The sequence below is a fragment of the Octopus sinensis genome, linkage group LG3 (assembly GCF_006345805.1).
Source record: "Octopus sinensis linkage group LG3, ASM634580v1, whole genome shotgun sequence".
In the NCBI taxonomy this organism is placed as follows: Eukaryota; Metazoa; Mollusca; class Cephalopoda; order Octopoda; family Octopodidae; genus Octopus; species Octopus sinensis.
The window spans coordinates 14839880-14865723 of record NC_042999.1 but is presented as its reverse complement, the minus strand read 5'-3'; the positions used below and the strand labels follow the sequence as shown (position 1 = coordinate 14865723).

At 39.6% G+C, this 25844-nt stretch overlaps 2 protein-coding genes across 4 annotated transcripts in view; one reads left to right on the top strand and one right to left on the bottom strand.

Moving 5' to 3' along the window:
* The window catches only part of LOC115209342 (serine/threonine-protein kinase TBK1), an 82770-nt gene that overhangs the window by 49584 nt on the left and 7342 nt on the right, over positions 1 to 25844 (top strand). Inside the window, exons 12-18 of one of the 3 annotated variants that reach the window (XM_036500864.1) lie at positions 1283 to 1343; positions 6111 to 6184; positions 9491 to 9586; positions 12293 to 12391; positions 12758 to 12760; positions 13803 to 13864; positions 19740 to 20001. In XM_036500864.1, the coding sequence (XP_036356757.1) occupies positions 1283 to 1343; positions 6111 to 6184; positions 9491 to 9586; positions 12293 to 12391; positions 12758 to 12760; positions 13803 to 13815 (346 nt within the window). In that variant the 3' untranslated portion in view covers positions 13816 to 13864; positions 19740 to 20001. Of the gene's footprint in view, positions 1 to 1282; positions 1344 to 6110; positions 6185 to 9490; positions 9587 to 12292; positions 12392 to 12757; positions 12761 to 13800; positions 13865 to 19739; positions 20002 to 25844 lie in introns of those variants that run through there. The other 2 variants (XM_036500865.1, XM_029777709.2) reach the window with 2 other exon arrangements.
* LOC115209343 (putative universal stress protein SAUSA300_1656) overlaps positions 19643 to 25844 on the bottom strand; it is a 38536-nt gene continuing 32334 nt past the window's right edge. The window contains exons 2-4 of the mRNA XM_029777710.2: positions 24978 to 25058; positions 23582 to 23688; positions 19643 to 19992 (exon numbers count right to left, since the gene is read on the bottom strand). Of these exons, the coding sequence (XP_029633570.1) occupies positions 19753 to 19992; positions 23582 to 23688; positions 24978 to 25058 (428 nt within the window). The 3' untranslated portion in view covers positions 19643 to 19752. The remainder of the gene's footprint in view (positions 19993 to 23581; positions 23689 to 24977; positions 25059 to 25844) is intronic.

The window sequence follows — 25844 nt, the reverse complement described above, 5'->3', positions numbered from 1 at the left end:
AAATGGAATAAAAAATGATGTTAAATTATTTTTAAAATCGTAGACTCATCGTTGACGCGCGCTAATAGTCAGACGGGCTCGATATGAATCACGACTATAAGATACCCGAATTTGGTTAAACTGCACTGCAAAATGTGGGAGGAGTTGGGAATCTAAATCGAAGGGGACAGACACTCACACAACTAGAGTTGATGATATATATATCATCATCATCATCGTTTAACGTCCGTTCTCCATGCTAGCATGGGTTGGACGGATATATATATATATATATATAAAACTCTAGTTGTGTGAGTGTCTGTCCCCTTCGATTTAGATTCCTAACTCCTCCCACATTTTGCGGTGCAGTTTAACCAAATTCGGGTATCTTATAGTCGTGATTCATATCGAGTCCGTCTGACTATTAGCGCGCGTCAACGATGAGTCTACGATTTTAAAAATAATTTAACATCATTTTTTATTCCATTTTAATGCATAAAATGCATCGTGTGTCGATGGCGGCGGAGTTGGCGTCCACGCTCACAGCTGCACCTGTTTGCTTCTCCCCCTTCCCTCCCTCGTGAAGCTGTGGGGAAGGGAGTGTAAAGAAATCAACGTCGTAATGCGTTGTTAAGGAAACCAGCGTTCTTTTAGAACAACGACTTCATGGCTTGAAGACACTGAGTCAACGATTTAAAAAAAAAATTATCATCATTTTTTATTCCATTTTTAATGCATTTTTTTGCTATAACTCTCTAAAAATGCTTATATAGTTATTTCCCTTACAAACCCGAGCAACGCCGGGCAATACTGCTAGTATATATATAAAATCATCAATGATGGAATAGTCACTAATGATGAGCTTTAATTCAATGCAAAACTAGCTTGCTAGTATAATGATCTCACTCTCTGTGGGACAGTTATCTCCCCTGTCAGTACATAGACAATGTGCTTCTTGTGGCTTTAAGGGTTTTTGACTCTTGTTTCTTGCAATGTAGGTGCTGCCCTGCACCCTCAGTCCCTATTAGTGTCAATTGAATTTTTGCCCAAGGTGCCACGCAGTGGGACTGAACCTGGAACCATGTGGTTGGTAAGCAAGCTACTTACCACACAGCCACTCCTACGCCCTACAGTAGGGCATAATTTAAGTTAGTTTTGCCTGCTACTTCTAGCATCCACTTGAGGCTTCCTCATGTGCTTTCATAGAATTTATAATGTTTTGTAATTTCCATAAACTCTCGCCTACTTCAAACAGCAATATGTTATTTGAAGCTTAATCTTTTCAGTTTTGTTTCTTTTGCAGCTCATTAACATTATCAGAAATGCGGGCGTGTGAAGAACTAATAAAGAACTTTGAGCTTTCAGTAAGTTTATCTGTGTACACGCATACACATTTGTGTGTATATATATAACTCTCTGTCTTACTCTGTGTGTGTGAGTGTGAGTACCAGTGCAAGCTATGGACACACAAGAAGTGCAGTGGAATCACAGGAAGATTAATAGAGATAGCAATGTTTGTATGTGGAAGATGTGTTGGAGTGTAGTGACACTATTTTTCGAAGTTTTCAGAGCGCATGCACAGTTGGATTACTTCCAGTAGGCCACCGGAAGTTCCCTCATGCACATGCGCAGAGAACTGCAAACTGAAAGCATTCCCACTAAATCTGTCTTTTTGAATCAGCAACCCTACCGATTGGACATGCCTAATCTTCTCTCAGGGAAAACCCTACATATAGAGAAGCTCTTCTTCTAAGCGGGAACAGAGACGGTAATTTTGGCTCACACAAGTGAACATTTATGAACAGTCTTGTGGACTTGGCTACCGGTTCGCCCTTAAGGAAAATATATGTGTATATATATTTTTTGTATTTGCGAAACCCTAAAAATAAAGTATTATTTATTGCTATCGAAGACAGTCGAATTTTGGTTCTCTCTTCGACAATTGTATGTGACAAGATAAGATAGATACCCATCAAGTGTTCCTGAGACCTTCATCTTGTTACAGGAGCAACAAATGCTACAGACACACAGGAAATGGATTCTTTCAAATTCCCCCGAGGTTCCTTAGAAGTAGTTGATAGTGTTAGTTACATGGGTAACCAAATTAGCAGAGGTAGAAGATATTCTGAAGTATTCTGATATTCAAGGCAGCGAGCTTGCAGAAAAATTAGCACGCCGAGTGAAATGCGTAGCTGTATTTCATCTGCTGTTATGTTCTGAGTTCAAATTCCGGCAGAATTTGCACTCAGAATGTAGCATCAGACGAAATACCTATTTCTTTACTACCCACAAGCGGCTAAACACAGAAGGGACAAACAAGAACAGACAAACGGATTAAGTCGATTATATCGCCCCCAGTGTGTAACTGGTACTTAATTTATCGACCCCCGAAAGGATGAAAGGCAAAGTCGACCTCGGCCAAATTTGAACTCAGAACGTAACGGCAGACGAAATACGGCTAAGCATTTCGCCCAGCATGCTAACGATTCTGCCAGCTCACCGCCTTTTGCCTGAGAGGGTTAAAATAGCATGTCCATAAGAGATTTTGTCTCTGGATGAATATTGCAGTAACAAGTCTTCAGTCCTTCACATTACTAACTTTAACTCTCATTTTCTGTTTATCATTAGATCACTTCTTATTCCCAAACTGTCATATTTGCCGTACTACTTAAGAAGGGTGGTCCCGGTGCGCGTACTCGCGCATCCACGCTAGCTAGTCGTGACTAGTCAATCCTACAATGACTACCTAGCAAAGTATATAAAACACAAAATAAATAATTTTTTTACACAAAATAGATAATTTTTTTACAGAAAGTAAATAAATAGGCGCAGGAGTGGCTGTGTGGTAAGTAGCTTGCTAACCAACCACATGGTTCCGGGTTCAGTCCCACTGTGTGGCATCTTGGGCAAGTGTCTTCTGCTATAGCCCCGGGCCGACCAATGCCTTGTGAGTGGATTTGGTAGACGGAAACTGAAAGAAGCCTGTCGTATATATGTATATATATATATATATAAGTGTGTGTGTATATGTTTGTGTGTCTGTGTTTGTTCCCCTAGTATTGCTTGACAACCGATGCTGGTGTGTTTATGTCCCCGTTACTTAGCGGTTCGGCAAAAGAGACTGATAGAATAAGTACTGGGCTTACAAAGAATAAGTCCTGGGGTCGATTTGCTCGACTAAAGGCGGTGCTCCAGCATGGCCGCAGTCAAATGACTGAAACAAGTAAAAAGAGTAAAAAGAAAAAGAGTATTGAAGACAGTTGGATTTTGGTTCTCTCTTCGACAATTGTATGTGACAAGATAAGACAGATACCCCTCAAGTGTTCCTGAGACCTTCATCTTGTTACAGGAGCAACAAATGCTACAGACACACAGGAAATGGATTCTTTCAAATTCCCCCGAGGTTCCCTAGAGGTAGTTGATAGTGTTAGTTACATGGGTAACCAAATTAGCAGAGGTAGAAGATATTCTGAAGTATTCTGATATTCAAGGCGGCGAGCTTGCAGAAAAATTAGCACGCCGGGTGAAATGCGTAGCTGTATTTCATCTGCTGTTATGTTCTGAGTTCAAATTCCAGCAGAATTTGAACTCAGAATGTAGCGTCAGACGAAATACCTATTTCTTTACTACCTACAAGGGGCTAAACACAGAGGGAACAAATAAGGACAGACAAATGGATTAAGTCGATTACATCGACCCCAGTGCGTAACTGATACTTAATTTATCGACCCCCGAAAGGATGAAAGGCAAAGTCGACCTCGGCCAAATTTGAACTCAGAACGTAACGGCAGACGAAATACGGCTAAGCATTTCGCCCAGCATGCTAACGATTCTGCCAGCTCGCCGCCTTTTCCCTGAGAGGGTTAAAATAGCATGTCCATAAGAGATTTTGTCTCTGGATGAATATTGCAGTAACAAGTCTTCAGTCCTTCACATTACTAACTTTAACTCTCATTTTCTGTTTATCATTAGATCACTTCTTATTCCCAAACTGTCATATTTGCCGTACTACTTAAGAAGGGTGGTCCCGGTGCGTGTACTCGCGCATCCACACTAGCTAGTCGTGACTAGTCAATCCTACAATGACTACCTAGCAAAGTATATAAAACACAAAATAAATAATTTTTTTACACAAAATAGATAATTTTTTTACAGAAAGTAAATAAATAGGCGCAGGAGTGGCTGTGTGGTAGTAGCTTGCTAACCAACCACATGGTTCCGGGTTCAGTCCCACTGTGTGGCATCTTGGGCAAGTGTCTTCTGCTATAGCCCCGGGCCGACCAATGCCTTGTGAGTGGATTTGGTAGACGGAAACTGAAAGAAGCCTGTCGTATATATGTATATATATATATATATATATAAGTGTGTGTGTATATGTTTGTGTGTCTGTGTTTGTTCCCCTAGTATTGCTTGACAACCGATGCTGGTGTGTTTATGTCCCCGTTACTTAGCGGTTCGGCAAAAGAGACTGATAGAATAAGTACTGGGCTTACAAAGAATAAGTCCTGGGGTCGATTTGCTCGACTAAAGGCGGTGCTCCAGCATGGCCGCAGTCAAATGACTGAAACAAGTAAAAAGAGTAAAAAGAAAAAGAGTATTGAAGACAGTTGGATTTTGGTTCTCTCTTCGACAATTGTATGTGACAAGATAAGACAGATACCCCTCAAGTGTTCCTGAGACCTTCATCTTGTTACAGGAGCAACAAATGCTACAGACACACAGGAAATGGATTCTTTCAAATTCCCCCGAGGTTCCCTAGAGGTAGTTGATAGTGTTAGTTACATGGGTAACCAAATTAGCAGAGGTAGAAGATATTCTGAAGTATTCTGATATTCAAGGCGGCGAGCTTGCAGAAAAATTAGCACGCCGGGTGAAATGCGTAGCTGTATTTCATCTGCTGTTATGTTCTGAGTTCAAATTCCAGCAGAATTTGAACTCAGAATGTAGCGTCAGACGAAATACCTATTTCTTTACTACCTACAAGGGGCTAAACACAGAGGGAACAATAAGGACAGACAAATGGATTAAGTCGATTACATCGACCCCAGTGCGTAACTGATACTTAATTTATCGACCCCCGAAAGGATGAAAGGCAAAGTCGACCTCGGCCAAATTTGAACTCAGAACGTAACGGCAGACGAAATACGGCTAAGCATTTCGCCCAGCATGCTAACGATTCTGCCAGCTCGCCGCCTTTTCCCTGAGAGGGTTAAAATAGCATGTCCATAAGAGATTTTGTCTCTGGATGAATATTGCAGTAACAAGTCTTCAGTCCTTCACATTACTAACTTTAACTCTCATTTTCTGTTTATCATTAGATCACTTCTTATTCCCAAACTGTCATATTTGCCGTACTACTTAAGAAGGGTGGTCCCGGTGCGTGTACTCGCGCATCCACACTAGCTAGTCGTGACTAGTCAATCCTACAATGACTACCTAGCAAAGTATATAAAACACAAAATAAATAATTTTTTTACACAAAATAGATAATTTTTTTACAGAAAGTAAATAAATAGGCGCAGGAGTGGCTGTGTGGTAAGTAGCTTGCTAACCAACCACATGGTTCCGGGTTCAGTCCCACTGTGTGGCATCTTGGGCAAGTGTCTTCTGCTATAGCCCCGGGCCGACCAATGCCTTGTGAGTGGATTTGGTAGACGGAAACTGAAAGAAGCCTGTCGTATATATGTATATATATATATATAAGTGTGTGTGTATATGTTTGTGTGTCTGTGTTTGTTCCCCTAGTATTGCTTGACAACCGATGCTGGTGTGTTTATGTCCCCGTTACTTAGCGGTTCGGCAAAAGAGACCGATAGAATAAGTACTGGGCTTACAAAGAATAAGTCCTGGGGTCGATTTGCTCGACTAAAGGCGGTGCTCCAGCATGGCCGCAGTCAAATGACTGAAACAAGTAAAAGAGTAAAAAGAGTAAAGAGTAAAACAAAAATACAAAGTAAGGATCGACTAGTCACGACTAGCTAGCGCGGATGAGCAAGTACGCGAGTGCATGCACCGGGACCACTCTTCTTAAGTAGTACCCATATTTGCATGTCAGTGATAAAGCAAACTAATGATCATATATTGATTCCATTAAACATTTATTTATTTTTGTTTTTTTTCTCTTTGTCAAGGAAATTGTAAAAGACGAGGTTCAGAAAATCCACAATTGTAAAACATTTTCATTAGAAACCAATTCTATTAAGGTGTAAGTACTGTCTTGGAGAATTATATTTTCATTAAATATTGATTAACATGAATTAATCACATATCACTGGTACAAGTAGCCTTGTTTGTCACTGATTCACTTGTAACTGATTTGGGGGAACTCAATACGTTCAATTGTATGTCGTGTTATGCTTATCGAGATGAGTCGGCTTGTGCTGTAAAAATATGCCCCAGTGACTACCCACAATGCTTAGCTACCCAGACTGCACTGTCTATCACTTGTGATGATATGGCTGTGCTGTCATCATCATCATCATCATCATCATCATCATCGTTTAACGTCCGCTTTCTATGCTAGAATGGGTTGGACGATTTTGACTGAGGGCTATCAAACCAGATGGCTGCACCAGGCTCCAATCTTGATCTGGTAGAATTTCTACAGCTGGATGCCCTTCCTAACGCCAACCACTCCGCGAGTGTAGTGGGTGCTTTTTATGTGCCACCAGCACAGGGGCCAGTCAGGCGGTACTGGCAATGGCCTCCCTCAAATCTTTTTACACATGCCACCAACACAGGTGCCAGTAAGGCGACGCTGGTAGGAGTTAGGCAAGATTTCATTACTTGTACTTAGCCACTTGCCACCAGTAAGCAGAAAAAATATGAAGGTAGAAGGGATCAAAAAGGGTGCATGTTTGTAGAAGCTTCGCTGCTATGGGATGTGAGTTTGGGGTCAATGAATCTACTATTCATTCCATTTACAAAGAACAGGGAGATGATTCGTTATTCACTGATTCATTCATCACTGTTTTGTTTGCTTTTAATCCAAATGTCCCCCAAAATAAACAATGATAGGGGTATGTTATTTTACCAGTGTTCTTAATCACCTTTCTATTCTTTATCTTTTAGGGGTTCCTTCATAACTGTTTTCATGGGATTAAATTAGCTGTTGTTAACTCCACCCTGACCACACTCCAGCCTAGCCCTGGCCATTCTCCAACCCCATCTTGGTCCCTCCCAACCTGTCTTCTATAATGTGAGTAACCACATAGCTCCTCAACCACAAGAAATCTGTTCTGTTCTGGACCCTTCTCTCACCCTGTAACCCTTCATTTTGTAGCATAAAATCACCGTCTTCTCTACTGTAATCCCGCTCAGTGAAGCACAATCTTAGTCTTACAAGCTTCATGGTAATCTCACAGATGCTGGCACCATGCAAAAAGCATCCAATGGCTGACATTAGAAAGGATGTCCAGCCATAGAAACCATACTAAAGCAGACACTGGAGCACAATGCAGTCTTCGGCCCAAATCAGACCCTGTCAAACTGATGAACCTATATCAGCATGGAACAGGGAGAGAAAATTATGATAATGATGATGATGATGATGATGATGGTGGTGGTGGTGGTGGTGGTGGTGGTGGTGGTGTGGTGGTGGTGGTGGTGGCGGCGGCGATGGTGGTGGTGGTGGTGGTGGTGGTGGCGGCGGCGGCGGTGGTGGTGGTGGTGATTATAATAATGATGGTGATGATGATGATGGTGGTGATGATGATGATGATGATGGTGGTGGTGGTGGTGGTGGTGGTGATTATAATAATGATGGTGATGATGATGATGGTGGTGATGATGATGATGATGATGGTGGTGGTGGTGGTGGTGGTGGTGATTATAATAATGATGGTGGTGATGATGATGATGATGGTGGTGGTGATGATTATAATGATGGTGATGATGATGATTATAATAATGATGGTGGTGATGATGATGATGATGGTGGTGGTGATGATTATAATGATGGTGATGATGATGATTATAATGATGGTGGTGATGATGATGATGATGATGGTGGTGATGATGATGATGATGGTAGTGGTGGTGGTGGTGATGATGATGATGGTGGTGGTGGTGATGATGATGGTGATGATGTGATGGTGATGATGATGATGTTGGTGGTGGTGGTGGTCCCAGTATTTTGTTTGGTTGTTATTTTATTGATACAGCTTAGACATAACCAATCATCAAATGAACAGGCCACAAGGTATTTTTGTACCTCAAATCACAAGTACACACAAACACACACACACACACTCACACACATGCCTTACATCACCGGTGCCAAGCTGTATCGGCCCCTTTGCCTTTCCCTTGGATAACACTGGTGGCGTGGAGAGGAGAGGCTGGTATGCATGAGCGACTGCAGGTCTTCCATAAACAACCTTGCCCGGACTTGTGCCTGGGAGGTTAACTTTCTAGGTGCAATCCCATGGTCTGTGTCGTGACCGAAGGGGGTCTCAGATACATTACTTATAAAATTAAATATATGTAAAGTATACTAGCCATCTCAATATGGCTAACTACAAAGTGGGGTGTTACTGTAGCTTTTAGCCCCAGGAGATCATCGTCTCCAGCTGGCTTTAGGCACACTATCTGTGCTCTTATGGTATTTGCAAAGGGATGCCATCCCTTTCTCGTAAGCCTAAGTGATACACACCGGACTGCATTTTCGAGGTTGTTGCCTCTTAAATATATGTAATTGATATTAATTGCTTAATGAAAGCATTTTAGCTCCGATATGAAAACAATGTTGTGTGATGCTTCAATGATGAAACCTAACGCTTTGAAGAATATTGGTCAAAACTGAAAGAAACCTCTTGTGCATATTTATGTACATGTGTGTGTTTGTGTGTCTTTCTGTCTGCCCCCCACCACTGCTTGACAACTGGTATTGATGTGTTTACATCCCCATCACTTAGCAGTTTGGCAAAAGAGACTGATAGAATAAGTAGAAGGCTTTAAAAAAAAATAAAGAAATTATAAGTACTGGGGTTGATTTATTTGACTAAAAATTCATCAAGGTGGTGCCCCAGCATGGCCACAGTCTAATGACTAAAACAAGTACTCTTTTACTTTTTTACTTGTTTCAGTCATTTGACTGTGGCCATGCTGGAGCACTGCCTTTAGTCGAGCAAATCGACCCCAGGACTTATTCTTTGTAAGCCTAGTACTTATTCTATCGCTCTCTTTTGCCAAACGCTAAGTTACGGGGACGTAAACACACCAGCATCGGTTGTCAAACGATAGTGGGGGGACAAACACAGACACACAAACATATACACACATACATATATATATATACGATGGGCTTCTTTCAGTTTCCGTCTACTAAATCCACTCACAAGTCTTTGGGCGGCCCGAGGCTATAGTAGAAGACACTTGCCCAAGGTGCCACTCAGTAAGACTGAACCTGGAACCATGTGGTTCGTAAGCAAGCTGCTTACCACACAGCTCAAAACTTTCATTATATTGGTATACATAATAATTGAATTTTCCTTGGTGGTTATTTTTGCAGATACAAAAGCACCAAAGCTCAGTATAAAGATGTGAAAGATCTTATAGATAAACTGAAATCAAATGAGTTTGACAATAAAACTCTGAATCAAAAGAGGTATGTTTATCATTTTTAATTTTTGCCATAACTTCTCATTTATTTTGTTCCCTATTTCTGTTTATGTGTAGGTGTGTGTGTCAGTGTGTCCAAATATTTGCTATTCCCCACAGAGATCAGCACTCCCAGTCTGCTTCACCTGGATTTGATTCTGTAGCTCCCATGCTCACAGGGGCTCCCTCCAAGCTTGACTAGCCATCACAAAGTCGCTCAAGAAATACCAAGAGTATGGATAAACATTTTATTATCTTGGCTGTTGACAAGATGAATGTCAGCTATTGTGGTGTGATAGATTAATCAGAGAAACGTATCTCTTAACTGTTTAGCATTCAAATTTCTTTATCAAATACTAGCAGTATCGCCCGGCGTTGCTTGGGTTTGTAAGGGAAATAACTATATAAGCATTTTTAGAGATGTAAAGTATAATAGCCATCTCATCGTAGACGCGCACTAATACCCAGAAGGGCTCGATATGAATCATGACTATAAGATACCCGGTTTTGGTTAAACTGCACCGCAAAATGTGGGAGTAGTTAGGAATCTAAATCGTAGGAGACAGACAGCACACAACCTTACTTTTATATATAAAGATAATGCTTACTTATTTACATTGTTTTGAAATAATCATGCATTATCTCACAAGATTTTGATGATTTTATTGTATGTTTTTAGAGTTACATTGAAGGATCTGTGTGAGAGCAGGGCAGTGAGCTGGCAGAATCGTTAGCACACCAGATGAAATGATTAGCAGTATTTCGTCTTCCGCTACATTCTGAGTTCAAATTCTGCCGAGATCAACTTTGCCTTTCATCCTTTCGGGGGTCGATTAAATAAGTACCAGTTATGCACTGGGGTCGATATAATCGACTTAATCTGTTTGTCTGTTCTTGTTTGTCTCTTCTGTGTTTAGCCCCTTGTGGGTAGTAAAGAAATAGGTATTTCGTCTGCCACTACATTCTGAGTTCAAATTCCACCGAGGTCGACTTTGCCTTTCATCCTTTCGTGGTCAATTAAATAAGTACCAGTTATGCACTGGGGACATTGTAATCGACTTAATCCATTCGTCTGTCCTTGTTTGTTCTCTCTGTGTTTAGCCCCTTGTGGGTAGTAAAGAAACAGGATCTGTGTGAGGGCCAGGATCTGGTTGGTTTCATCATAAAACTGGTAGAGTATTTGGGCCCAATTGATAATCTATTGATCATTGATGACTTTGGCTATATACATTGTAATGTAGATGTGTCCACCTAGGTGGGTAGAGGTAGAGTGGGAGATTTTAGAAATTATGTATATTCAATCGATGATACAGATAATTACGCAAATTATCTTATTCTATGATAAACGTTGACTGGGAATAGGCGTTATCAAGTGACTTCGGGGGTAACAAATCTGATTGGCAATGTTAAGTTATCATTTATGTAAATTAGGTTCTGATTTTTGTATCGGGACATCATCATCATCATCATCGTTTAACGTCTGCTTTCCATGCTAGCGTCGGTTGGACGATTTTGACTGAAGGCTGGCGAACCAGATGGCTGCACTAGGGTCCAATCTTGATCTGGCAGAGTTTCTACAGCTGGATGCCCTTCCTAACGCCAACCACTCCGAGAGTGTAGTGTGCGCTTTTTACGTGCCACCGGCACAGGGGCCAGTCAGGCAGTACTGGCAATGACCTTGCTCGAATCTTTTTACACATGCTACTGGCACAGGTGCCAGTAAGGTGACGCTGGTAATGATCACACTCGAACAGTGCCCTTTTACATGCCACCGGCACGGAAGCCAGTTAGCCACTCTGGCAACGATCATGCTCGGATGGTGCTCTTGGCACCCTAATAGCACGGGCAGGTTCTTTGAAATAGAGTAAAACGAGAAGAGAAGAATGAAGCATTGTACAGCATTAAAATAGTGTGTGACACGTATAAGAGGTTTGATCAAAAGTTGTGGAGGCGCAATGGCCCAGTGGTTAGGGCAGTGGACTCGCAGTCATAGGATCGCGGTTTCGATTCCCAGACCAGGCGTTGTGAGTGTTTATTGAGCGAAAACACCTAAAGCTCCACGAGGCTCCGGCAGGGGATGGCGGTGATCCCTGCTGTACTCTTTCACCACAACTTTCTCTCACTCTTACTTCCTGTTTCTGTTGTACCTGTATTTCAAAGGGCTGGCCTTGTCAATCTCTGTGTCACGCTGAATATCCCCGAGAACTACGTTAAGGGTACACGTGTCTGTGGAGTGCTCAGCCACTTAGTCCGTTGATTCGGATCAACCGGAACCCTCGTCGTCGTAACCGACGGAGTGCTTCCACTGATCAAAAAAGTGTATGTTGCTATGGTAACGGGGCTAAACTATGCAGATTGAAGCCACTTGAAACAGACTGACCTTGAACTCAGTTACACATGCATACTAAGTTATAACGTTCTCACTCACTTCCATTGTTTATTATAGCAGTGCTTGGAAATAAAGGGTGTAGAGTGTGGTCATCTCACCACACCACAGAGGTTCCATCAGGGACCATGGAAGACAAAATGTGTGTTTGTGTGTGCGCATGGAAAGAGACATGGCTTGTAGGTTGCTACAACCGAGAATCTTTCTAAAAATCAAACCCAACTTAAAAGGAACAAGTATATAAACTCATCTAACTTTTGATAACATGTAAAAACAGATGTAAACAAATGAAGAAATGAAATTTAATGTTTGGCCTTAATTTTTCAGAAGCAGTTTGAAAACCATGTATGAAAACGCTTCACTTCGTTTTCAAAACAGTTACCAAGAAAAATTAAAGATAATTAAGGAGTTCAGAGAATGGAAAAAGTTGGTACACTATTTAAGACATAAATTTATATTTGTTTTATTGTATATTGAAATAGAATCTTCCTCAGGTGTCTTTGGTCGAGCACATCTAGCTTTGTTGATTTTCCTGGTGTTCTTCTATATCTCCCTGTTGACAGAGCTATGTTATTATGGTGGAAGCACTCCGTTGGTTACGATGACGAAGGTTCCGGTTGATTCGAATCAACGGAACAGCCTGCTCGTGAAATTAACGTGTAAGTGGCTGAGCACTCCACAGACACGTGTACCCTTAACGTAGTTCTCGGGGATATTCAGTGTGACACAGAGTGTGACAAGGCTGGCCTTTTGAAATACAGGTACAATAGAAACAGGAAGTAAGAGTGAAAGAAAGTTGTGGTGAAAGAATACAGCAGGGATCACCACCATCCCCTGCCGGAGCCTCACGGAGCTTTAGGTGTTTTCACTCAATAAACACTCACAACGCCCAGTCTGGGAATCGAAACCGCGATCCTATGACCGCAAGTCCGCTGCCCTAACCACTGGGCCATTGCGCCTCCACTATGTTATTATAGAGTCAGATCTTTGTGTGTAGGCCAGCAGTGTTGTAGACCCATGTAACTAATGGAGATATTCTAAGGAGGCTCAATACAAGACCAATTAGCAACATCATCACAGAATGAAGATTAAAACAAACAGGTTACATACTCTGGTTACCCGAACAATGCCATTCTAAAACTGTTTTTGGAATGAAAACCACAAGAGAGAGAGAGAGGGGAAAACTGAAAATTATATGGTGCAGAACATTCATAACCAAAAGAGTGAAGCCCATATCACGTGGCCGGATGCAGTAAAATGTGCAGCCAACAGAAACCAAAAGCTTCAACATGCTGCCCATAGCACAAAAGGAACCAAAACTGAACTGAATATTAATACAGAAAAGAACCAAAGGTTTTAAGGTTTTGTTTGAAGTGGTGGATTAATTTTACAGTTCTTAAAGTACTCCATTATATTTTGTGATATGAAAAACAATGACTGTGAAGTTACTGAATTGGCAAATTGGTTATGTGCAACCAAAGCAGTTTAAAATAGCAATCTGTATACCATACTTAATGCAGAAACATAGTAGAAAGACTAATTAACTGCAGTATTTGTCTTTTGAGGGGAATTTTATCAACCCCCCCACAGGAATGAAAGGCAAAGTCAGTCTTGGGTGTAATTTGAGCTTAGAACAAAGTCAGATGAAATGCCCCTGAGCTTTTTGTCTGTCATGCTAATGAATCTGCCAGCTCACCACCTTAATAATAAGGATGATGATAATAATAATAATAATAATAATAATAATAATAAATTGAATTAAATCTCTGAAATTCTACAGTAATAAGACTATTGTGTCTTCACTACTAATCTATTATAATTTTTATCTGTTGCAGAGATACACTGAATAATCTGAAAGCGATTCGAGAGTTCAGAGGGTTTATATTCAAACAAATAAAGGTAACTTTAAATATTGATTACCAAATTTCATTATTATAGCATTTTTAATATTCGAAATTAACAATTATCATTCCTTTCACCTTATCTTTTTACATGGTGTGCCTGGTTGTTGTCTCTGTTCTGTTCCAATATTTATTTCTCTCATCCAATATTTATTTTCACATTTGTCTGTTTAAGTGCTGTTGTTGTTGTCAAGCAACAAGACGGGTAAGGGTGATTAGGTGATGGTCTAGGGCTTAAGGGCGGGAGACCCCAGACCTTGGAAAAAAAAAAAAAACTTTGGTCGTCTTGTTGTTGTCGAGGGCTCTTCATTGACACCCGACACATGGCTGTTTAAGTGTATGGACACATTAGTGCTCCGATATCTGGCAGCTGATTCAGTAGACACCCATAAGATTATCAGCAATCTTTCCAACAAAATTCTTGGGCACCTTTTTGAATTCCATATCTCTAACACCCATGGACATGCTTACAAAATCAAAAAACAATACATACGTGATTTCGGAATCATTTTTTTCATGTTAAGAATTACTGCAGCATGGAATAAACTACTTGCATCAGTTGTTAGCTGTCAGGACACTACATTCTTCAAAACTTCCATGTTTCCTGAAATTCGCAGGGGGCCTCCACAGTTGAGGGGCCCCATGTTAAGATCAATGTACATAGATGAGTCATCTATTTACTTTGGTTAAGATGTTGAACAAGAATTAAACTATGGTGACTGAAAGTTTCATAAAAAATATTACGTTGTACCACGAACGTCTACCAGGCTTTGTGGATTGTCTATGATATTTGTTGAACACAAACTTAGCTCTCGGCTTTATTATTCTGAATTGATCAATGATTATGCAAAGGGATAAGTGTGCCGTGTTTGTCTTTGAAAGTTGCCTGGGTTATAAAAGTGATCTTTTATTCATATCTGGATGATTTATTTAGAGAAATTTGCAATAAACCTAAATGAGTTTAACTCGTACTTTTAAAGATGTTCTTTAGGATAACGTGAAATATTGAACTTCAGGTAGAATAAAGTAAAATATAACTATGAAAAAAAGGCACATAGATTATGAATTTTGATTGAAGGGATGGGGCCTCGAAACCAAAAGTTGCAGGGGGCCTCTAAAAGTCAGGCGATGGATCTGGTCCTACTGTGCAACACATCAGGTGTTTTCTACAATAGCTCCAGACTTACTAATGCTTTCTAAGTGGATTTGTGGAATAGAAAGTAGGTAGAACCAGTCATTACGTGTGCGTGGTGGTGATGGTGGTGGGGGTGCTCCACTACTTGAAAACAGGTATTAATTGTTTGTCCTGATAACTTTCTGGTTTGACAACAACAAAAATTTTTAAAATACCAACTGAATAAGTACTGGGGATTGATTAAGTGGACTTAACCATCAAGACGGTGCTCCAGCTGGGTCGCAGTACAATCATTGAAACAAATAAGAGTAAATTTATTGTTTATTTTCATATTATGAAGTCTGAAATGTTGATGGAAAATTTAGCAAACACATTACGTTTACGGTATGCAAGGGAGACAACTGTGAAGAGACACGTTCAGCTATAGCTTCTAGATAAACCTTTCAATTGATAGAAGTAGATGACTATCGTTTATCTGTTACTTGTTTCAGTCAATTGACTGTGGCCATGCTGTAGCACTGCTTTGGCGGGTTTTAGCAGGTCAAACTGACCCCAGTGATGATTATTTCTTATCTTGTTCTCAGTTGACGCTTTTGCTAAATTGCTAAGTAAAGGGACATAAGCAAACCAACAATGGTTATCAAGCAGTTATGGCTGTGGGAAAGAAGGGGTCAAGCGCGCGCTCACACAAATACATATATACACACACATAATTTTTTTTGAGTTTCCAGCAACTAAATCCATGCTGAAGGTTTTGGTTGTCTCCAAATGACAGTAAAGTGACTTGTCTAAGGTGCTACGTAGTAGGACTGAAACCAAACCCATACATTTAGAAGCAAACTTCTTGACCACACAGCTATGCCTATACTTCAGTCATTTTCCCTACATAATCAACCTCATATCTCATCAAAAATAATGAACAATATAGGCGCAGGAGTGGCTGTGTGGTAAGTAGCATGCTAACCAACCACATGGTTCCGGGTTCAGTCCCACTGCGTGGCATCTTGGGCAAGTGTCTTCTGCTATAGCCCCGGGTCAACCAAAGCCTTGTTGGTGGATTTGGTAGATGGAAACTGAAAGAAGCCCATTGTGTGTGTGTGTATATATATATATATATATATATATATATACATAAAACAGGTGAAGGAGTGGCTGTGTGGTAAATAGCTTGCTTACAAACCACATGGTTCCGGGTTCAGTCCCACTTCGTGGCATCTTGGGCAAGTGTCTTCTGCTATAGCCCCGGGCCGACCAAAGCCTTGTTGGTGGATTTGGTAGATGGAAACTGAAAGAAACCTGTTGTATATATGTATATGCATATATGTATGTGTGTTTGTCCCCCCCTACCAACATCGCTTGACAACTGATGCTGGTGTGTTTACGTCCCCATCACTTAGCGGTTCAGCAAAAAAGACTGATAGAATAAGTACTAGGCTTACAAAGAATAAGTCCCGGGGTCGATTTGCTCGACTAAAGGCCACAGTCAAATGACTGAAACAAGTAAAAAAACAAGACGTTTATTTGTCCTTCCTGTGAAGCTTGGACTGTTTAGCCATGTTGCTCAATTTTCTGAGTCAGACCCTGCTTACCATGTTCTTTTCACTGAGGATCCAGCTGGCTCACTTCGGTGGCCCACTTACCACATGGTCATAGCAGATGAGGAGGTGTCTTGTGGAGATGGAAAATAATTGGAACTCTACTCAACAAGACACCCAGGAGGACTCAGGAATATACCAACAAATTGTGAAAGCAAGTATGTGCTGCAATGGGCTGCAACAGTGCATGCTCTCTCATCTGAACTGACCATGATAAAAGTAAAATATGATAAAAGTAAAATAAGAAATATATATATATATAAGGAGTGGTAAGTAGCTTGCTTACCAACCACATGGTTCTGGGTTCAGTCCCACTGTGTCGCACCTTGGGCAAGCGTCTTCTACTATAGCCTCGGGCCGACCAAGGCTTTGTGAGTGAATTTGGTAGATGGAAACTGAAAGAAGCCCATCGTATATATGTATATATATGTATGTGTGTGTATATGTTTGTGTGTCTGTGTTTGTCCCCCCAACATTGTTTGACAACCGATGCTGGTGTGTTTACGTCCCCATAACTTAGCGGTTCAGCAAAAGAGACTGATAGAATAAGTACCAGGCTTCCAAATATTAAGTCCTGGGGTCGATTTGCTTGACTAAAGGCAGTGCTTCAGCATGGCCAGTCAAATGCCTGAAACATGTAAAAGAGTAAAAGAGTATATACACACAGCACACCCACCCTCCACAACAAAATTGTGATCCCAAATCTGAGGGGCTCATATAAAAGGCACTGGTGCTAGTGCAACTTAAAAAGCACCCAATATACTCTGTGGAGTGATTGGTGTTAGGAAGGGCATCCAGGTCGTGAGACACCGAGCCAAAACAGACTGGGAAGCTGGTGCGTCCCCTGACCTTACCAGTCACTGTCAAGTGGTCCAACCCATGCCAGCAGGGAAAACAGATGTTAAATGTGGCTGACAGTGTGGTACAAAGTTTGCCTCTCAACCACATGGTTTCAGGTTCAGTCTCAGTGCATAATACCTTCGACAAGTGTCTTATTATAGTCCTGGGCCAACTAAAGCCTTGAGTGGATTTGGAAGATAGAAACTGAAAGAAGCTCATTGTGTGTGTGTGTATGTATATATATATATATATACATATATATACATATATATATATATATATACATACATAAAACAGGTGAAGGAGTGGCTGTGTGGTAAATAGCTTGCTTACAAACCACATGGCTCCGGGTTCAGTCCCACTGCATGGCACCTTGGGCAAGTGCCTTCTACTATAGCCTTGGGCTGACCAAAGCCTTGTGAGTGGATTTGGTAGATGGAAACTAAAAGAAGCCCGTCGTATATATGTATATATATATGTGTGTGTCTGTGTTTGCCCCCCCCCAACATCGCTTGACAACCGATGTTGGTGTATTTCCTGTAACTTAGCCGTTCAGTAAAACAGACCAATAGAATAAGTACTAGGCTTACAAAGAATAAGTCCTGGGGTTGATTTGCTCGACTAAAGGCGGTGCTCCAGCATGGCCGCAGTCAAATGACTGAAACAAGTAAATGACATATATATATGTATGTATAATATATATTTTTTATATTCTTCATGCAAAACCTAATTCAGAAACGCGCGTCCATGGATAACCAGATACTGATTGATTTTCGTGGTTTACTCTCTGCTTGTGTGATTTGTCTTCAAGTATTTTGGTTTCTCTGGGAGACCCCCTTTTTAAAGTAGAAGAAATAGCTAAGATTTTTGGCTGCTATTTCTAAACTTTGGTGTGTGGTGAAGCTAATCTTTGCTGAACCCTTTTATTAGTATACTAGCAGTATCGCCCGGCGTTGCTCGGGTTTGTAAGGGAAATAACTATATAAGCATTTTTAGAGATGTAAAGTATAATAGCCATCTCAATATGGCTAACCACAAAGGTGGGGGGTGTTACTGTAGCTTTTTACATTCTGAGATTTAATAATAAATTTTTAGAGAGTTACTTCCCTTATATATGCCAAAAATGGATTAAAAATGGAAAAAATTGATGGTAAATTTTTTTTTAAATCGTAGACTCATCGTAGACGTGCGCTAATACCCAGAAGGGCTCGATATGAATCACGACTATAAGATACCCGGTTTTGGTTAAACTGCACCGCAAAATGTGGGAGTAGTTAGGAATCTAAATCGTAGGAGACAGACAGCACACAGCCTCACTTTTATATATAAAGATATGTATGTATTCATGTTTGTGATGTCACTGTCTTTTTTCTTTGACATTGAATGATTGTTGTAAGTAAGAAACTATCATGGAAACGGTATCATTCATTTCCAGTTTTCAAAGACATGTCTGGTCATGGAAATGTATTATCTCAATTGGAATCGGGTGGAGGTTTGCAACAAATTTCGCCCACCCCATACAAATTTAGCAAAGCCAACATGAAAATAGTGATGACAATAACACACACAAAATAAGCAATATATCAAAAATTTTATTCCGTTATATCATTAATTTTGCTGTTTTAACCAGCAACTGGCACTAAAACTAATTAGTATGTACATGTATATATACATACATATATATATATTATATATACACACATATGCATATATTTGCACACATAGGCATATATACACACACAGACATATATATACACACACGTAGATATATATATATATAGTTAATCCAAACAAGAAAACAAAAAAAAAACAAAAAACACAACAACGCAAGGACGTGGAACAAATAAAGTATTATTGGTCACTCAGGAAAGAAGAGAAGAAGGAGGGTTTAACGTTTCGAGCGGAGCTCTTCGTCGGAAACATAGGAGAAGGAAAGATCCCGAGAAGGGAAGACAGAGGAAAAAAAATCGCCAGTGGTACTCATGAGGTCACATAGTGCATATATATATATATATATATATATATATATATTAATATACACATACACAAACACATGCACACACAAATATATATATATGTATGTATGTATGTATACACAGATGTATATTATACATATATATGTATGTATGTGTATATATACAGAAACACATATTATACATATGTATGTGTGTGTATACATACACAAACACACATATGTATATATATATACACACACACACACGTGCACGCACAGATATGTATATGTATATAATCTAATTAGTTTATATGAAAAATCTAATTAGTAGATATAAAATATTTTCCAGATGGATCGAGGTGCTAATGCTGTTCTTTCCCATGGTGTTCTTTGCCATGATGATGGTGGTCTTTCGATCTGCAAACCAATACAGGAACAGGGGAATGATGAATAACATAGTCACTAATACTGCCAACCAGAGTACGTCTTATAGTACCCATTCCTCTTGTGCCAGTGACGATTAAAGAAGCGTTGTCTTCTTTGGCAACGTTTACAATTACTTCTCCAGGACGACCATTTATGCTTTTCACTTTGCCGCCAACCTATAAAAAAACAAATGAAAATGGTGAAATTAAATAAACGATATATTTTTTATATACAGAGTGTGGCTGTGTTGTAAGGAGTTTGCTTTCCAACCACGTGGTTCTGGGTTCGTTTCCTCTGCGTGATTCCTCAGTCAAGTGTCTTCTACAATAGCCTCAAGCCAACTAAAACCTTGTGAGTGGGTTTGGTAAACAGAAACTGAAAGAAGCCCATCGTATATATATATTGTGTGTGTGTGCATCTGTGTTTGTCCCCTGCCACTGCTTGACACCGGTGTTGGTGTGTTTACATCCTTGTGACATAGCAGTTTGGCAAAAGAGAATGATACAGTAAGTACCTGACACCGGTGTTGGTGTGTTTACATCCTTGTGACATAGTAGTTTGGCAAAAGAGAATGACAGAGTAAGTACCAGGGATTGATACATTTGACGAAAATTCCAGAAGGTGGTGCTCCAACATGGCCTTATGCACTCATGCTGTTTCCATCAACTAAAATTATTCGCAGGGCTACAGTTCTAGATGCTTGTCCAAAGTGCCTTGCTGTGGAACTGAACCTGGAAACACATGATTGTAAAGTGAGCTTCTTAAGCACATAGAAATGCCTAAGATTTCTTGGAAATACACAGTGTAAAGTACCTGGGTAGTAGGTGAGCGATACCTGCATGTGCAAAGTTATTGACGAGAGGTGTATTCACTATAACTGGTTTTTTTTTAGTTTTTAACTTTTTAGTCAAAAAGAAAAGGTAGTGTCCATGACACGTTACAGGGGTTCTAAGACTGGTGGATTGAAAGGAGGACAGGACCCTCATAGGAGGACAGGATCCTCATTCTCTTCTACATTTCTGAGATGAAGAATTTATATTATATATACTAATTTATATTATATATACTAATTGTTACTTTCATTGATCTTCTTATTTCTTTATTGCCCACAAGAAGCTAAACATAGTAGGGACAAATAAGGAGAGACAAAGGGATTAAGTGCATAACTGGTACTTAATTTATCAACCCCGAAAGGATGAAAGGCAAAGTTGACCTCGGCGGAATTTGAACTCAGAGCGTAACGGCAGACGAAATACCGCTAAGCGTTTCGCCCAGCGTACTTACGATTCTGCCAGCTCGCTGCCTCTTCATTGATCTTCTTAATGTACAAAATACCCTGTCTGTCTGTCTGTCTGTGTGTCCTCAACGCATGCTCAAACCTCTGGATTAATCTTTACCAGACTAGGGGTACATGAATAATTTGATCTTGGAAAGAATAATACGATCTTGATTTATAATTTATTATTATTTTTTTAGTAAAAATAAATAATGTTGCTCTTTATATAAAGATTCACGTCTTCAAATCGTTTTTTTCAACTTCCCGTGTTTGAACTTTCTGTCTTTAGCATCCAAACAAGCTATTTACATACACACACACACACATACACACACGCACATACACACGTATGTATACATCATTACAGTTGTGACGATTTCAGATATCATCATCATCATCATCGTTTAACGTCTGCTTTCCATGCTAGCATGGGTTGGATGGTTCAACTGGGGTCTGGGAAGCCCGAAGGCTGCACCAGGCCAGTCAGATCTGGCAGTGTTTCTACAGCTGGATGCTCTTCCTAACGCCAACCACTCCGTGAGTGTAGTGGGTGCTTTTTATGTGCCACCGACACAGGTGCCAGACGAGGCTGGCGAATGGCCACGCTCGGATGGTGTTTTTTATGTGCCACTGGAAAAAAAAAAGAAAAAAGAATTATTCTAAAGATACTTTCATTTTTTATATTTTACTCTGACTTTCTATTTGTGTATGATATATATGCACCAGCTTCACATAGCAGCCCCAGCCTACTTTCCAGATTTGTTTCACTACAAATGTCATCCGATAGAATTTTTCCTAAATGTACTTATTAACAAGAGGGTAGCGCCCGCAGGCCAATTCTTAAATTTATGCATTTTCAGGTTCTACAGGTTTCAAATAAATACTGACAGTTGAAGGTGATTTTAGACAAAGATCTACCTGATTTTTTAAACAATTTTAACAGTGAGATCATCGGATAAAACTTGTTATTGAAATTAATAGCTTGTACCTCAGTTAATTACTGTTGAGAACTGCATAAACTATGTTTCATTTTACTTAGAGATCTAAAAGGCATACTTCCATTTCATTATTTTCAAAAACCAGGGGAACACCAGGTTATCCTTATATATAAAAGTGAGGTTGTGTGCTGTCTATCTCCTACGATTTAGATTCCTAACTACTCCCACATTTTGCGGTGCAGTTTAACCAAAACCGGGTATCTTATAGTCGTGATTCATATCGAGCCCTTCTGGGTATTAGCGCGTGTCTACAATGAGTCTACGATTTAAAAAAAATTTACCATCAATTTTCCCCATTTTTAATGCATTTTTGGCATATATAAGGGAAGTAACTCTCTAAAAATTTATTATTAAATCTCAGAACGTAAAAAGCTACAGTAACACCTCCCCCCTTTGTGGTTAGCCATATTGAGATGGCTATTATACTTTACATCTCTAAAAGTGCTTATATAGTTATTTCCCTTACAAACCCAAGCAACGCCAGGCGATACTGCTAGTTAATGTATAAAGTTGGTATCTCAGCTACTAGAAGGTAACACCTGAGTAGTCTATGTTTCATGTTAGAGATCTAAAAGGCATTTTTAAATTTCATTATTTTCTTTAAGCTGGGCAACGCCGGGTGTTTCTGTTAGTATACTTATAAAATAAACTAGTATGTATCTAACTATCTATCTATAAATCATCATCGTTTAACGTCCGCTTTCCATGCTAGCATGGGTTGGACGATTTGACTGAGTGCTGGTGAACCAGATGGCTGCACCAGGCTCCAATCTTGATCTAGCAGAGTTTCTACAGCTGGATGCCCTTCTTAACACTAACCACTCCGAGAGTGTAGTGGGAGCTTTTATGTGCCACTGGCACGGGGGCCAGTCAGGCGGTACTGGCAATGACCTTGCTTGAATCTTTTTACACATGCCACTGGCACAGGTGCCAGTAAGGCGGTGTTGGTAACAATCATGCTCGAATGGTGCCTTTTACATGCCACCGGCATGGAAGCCAGTTAACTGCTCTGGCAACGATCATGCACAGATGGTGCTCTTAGCACCCTACTAGCATGGGGCACAAGTGCCAATAAAGCGACACTGGTAACGATCACACTCGAATGGTGTCTTTTATGTACCACTGGCACAGTATATAGGTGTGTGTGTGTATTTAAAAGTTGATTTGTATATGTGTGTGTTTATAATTTCTGTCTTGACATCATACAGTAGTTGCAAATAAGTATTACTATTAATCAAGCAGTGTCCTTCTATGAAAATATGTCCAACCATGAGGAAATATCACTTTGTCAACAAAAGGTTGGTGACAGGAAGAGCATCCAGCTATAGAAAACCTGTCCGAGGGAATTCCTTCTGATCCATGCAAGCATAGAAAAGTGAACATTAAAATGAGGATAATGATGATGACGACGATGATGATGATGATGATGATGATGATGGTGATGACAGACACTTTGCACAGTAGTTATCAGGGCTGTAAAATACTACTTACTCCTGCATTTTTCAGCATTTCACCAAATTTTTCTAACTGTGCTTTAACTTGTTTCTCTTCCTCTTTCATCATGTCAACCAAGATGGTCACATCAGCCATAACATAGGCTAAAAACAGAAAGAGAAAGAAAAAGACAACATAAGGAAAAAAATAAAGAAAACCACAGTAAAAAGAACCAAATAAATGAATAATAAATATATTAATAAGAGCCATCTTAGGCAAGCCTTACTTATTAAAATTTACAAAATTGAATAATTCTCTGTTATAAGGGAAGGGTGAATTTTGACAGCCTTTTCTTTTGGAGAAGAAATTAAATAAGCTTTAGTTTATATATTACTTAGGATTGCATCCTAAAAGAAAAGACAAATGAAAATATAGTTTATTGCCTGGAATATTCTAACTTGAGAATTTCAAACTAAATATATTCTCACCCAACATTTCAGACATACTTCTGTGAAGATTAAAGTTTTGATTTTTGTGTTTTAACCCTTTTGTTACCTATTTCTTTACTACCCACAAGGGGTTAAACATAGAGGGGACAAACAAGGACAGACAAACGGATTAAGTCGATTACATCGACCCCAGTGCGTTACACGTACTTATTTAATCGACCCCAAAAGGATGAAAGGCAAAGTCGACCTCGGCAGAATTTGAACTCAGAACGTAACGGCAGACAAAATACCGCTAAGCATTTCGTCCAGCGTGCTAACGTGTCTGCCAGCTTGCCACCTTCCCTTTTGTTACCATATTTCTGCTGAAGTACACTGCCATGGTTTCAATTAAATTTTGAAAATTAAGAAAACTTTTGCAAAATTACCATACTTGATGGTATTTAAGATGCATTTTTTGTTGTTGTTTCCAAAAAATGTCTCAAAAACTCAACCCAGGTCTTATAATGAAAAGTTGGGCCATTAATACAGGCTTTAATGCACTAAAACTGCTTTTCTTGAATATGTGCTGCCGAAGTCAGGATGCATCTACGATGCCTGTGCATCCAATGTGACCATGCTTTTTTTTGGTGCCACATAAAAAGCAGCCAGTGCACTCTGTAAAGTGGTTGGCATTGGGAAACCAAACCAAAACAGACTATGGAGCCTGGTTCAGCTCTCCGACTAGCGAGCTCCTGTCAAACCATCCAACCCATGCCAGCATGGAAAACAGATTTTAAATGGTGGTAATGATGATTAAACCCAGTATATTATTAATTAAGCTGTCATTTGAAACATAAATTAAAACAGAATTTCAAAGAAAGGTTTTAATTAAAAATTACTTTGTTTAAATATGAAATCATTTTAAAACAAGACATTTTTTTATCATAAATTCAAGGCAGGTTCCGATAGGTTGGTGCCAAAAGGGGGTAATCAGTAGAGCAAAAATTACATAACCTCATACTTACGAGAATGTGTAATGGACTGAAACTCTGGGCAGTAAACCAAGATGATATGGTCATTTTGTCTGTAGACTTGTTCCATGTACCCTGAAGAAAAGATTTAAATAAAGGGAGATAACTTTAGAAACAGTATGCGAATGCATTTGGTAGACAGAAACTGAAAAAGGCATGGTGTGAATGTGTGTATATATCCATGTATGTGGTTTTCTCCTTGTCTTGACATTGGATTATAGTTGTAAATGAGAATTATTACTGTTGTACTAGCAGTTCCATTCATAACCAGATTTCTATAAAAACATTTCTGGTCATATAATGATAATAATAATGAAATTATTGTATACAGTGCTCAGATGCACCACAACTTTAATATTTTTCTGTTGACCGTTTTGTTATGAACCTGCATGAAACCACCCCTAGTTTTATCATTCAAATTCCCTATTTTAAAGTGATCTAAATTAAAATCTCCTATCAAAATTCCAAGTTAATTTCTTCCTAACACCAGCACTTTATAATAACAGTTATTTCAAATTCTGTTTTTTTTTTTTTGCAAAATTAAATGAAGCAAAGGCAGTTTATAATAATGAAATTATTGTATACAGTGCTCAGGTGTACCACAACTTGTCAGAAGTGTGTATAAAGCATATGCAGTAATGTACAAATGTCTGGAAAGTGAACAGTGTATGAGTCAGATACATGCTTGCGTGTGTATGGAGGGGAGAAAATCAGGTGTAGTGTTGGTGAATCTCAGAAAGCATGGAAGTTTTGAAGGATGCAGTGCTCTGACAACTAACAACTGATGCCAGCAGTTTGTTCCATGCTTCAGCAACTCTTAGCATGAAAAAATCTTTCCAAAATTCATGGGAGCTGTGCTGT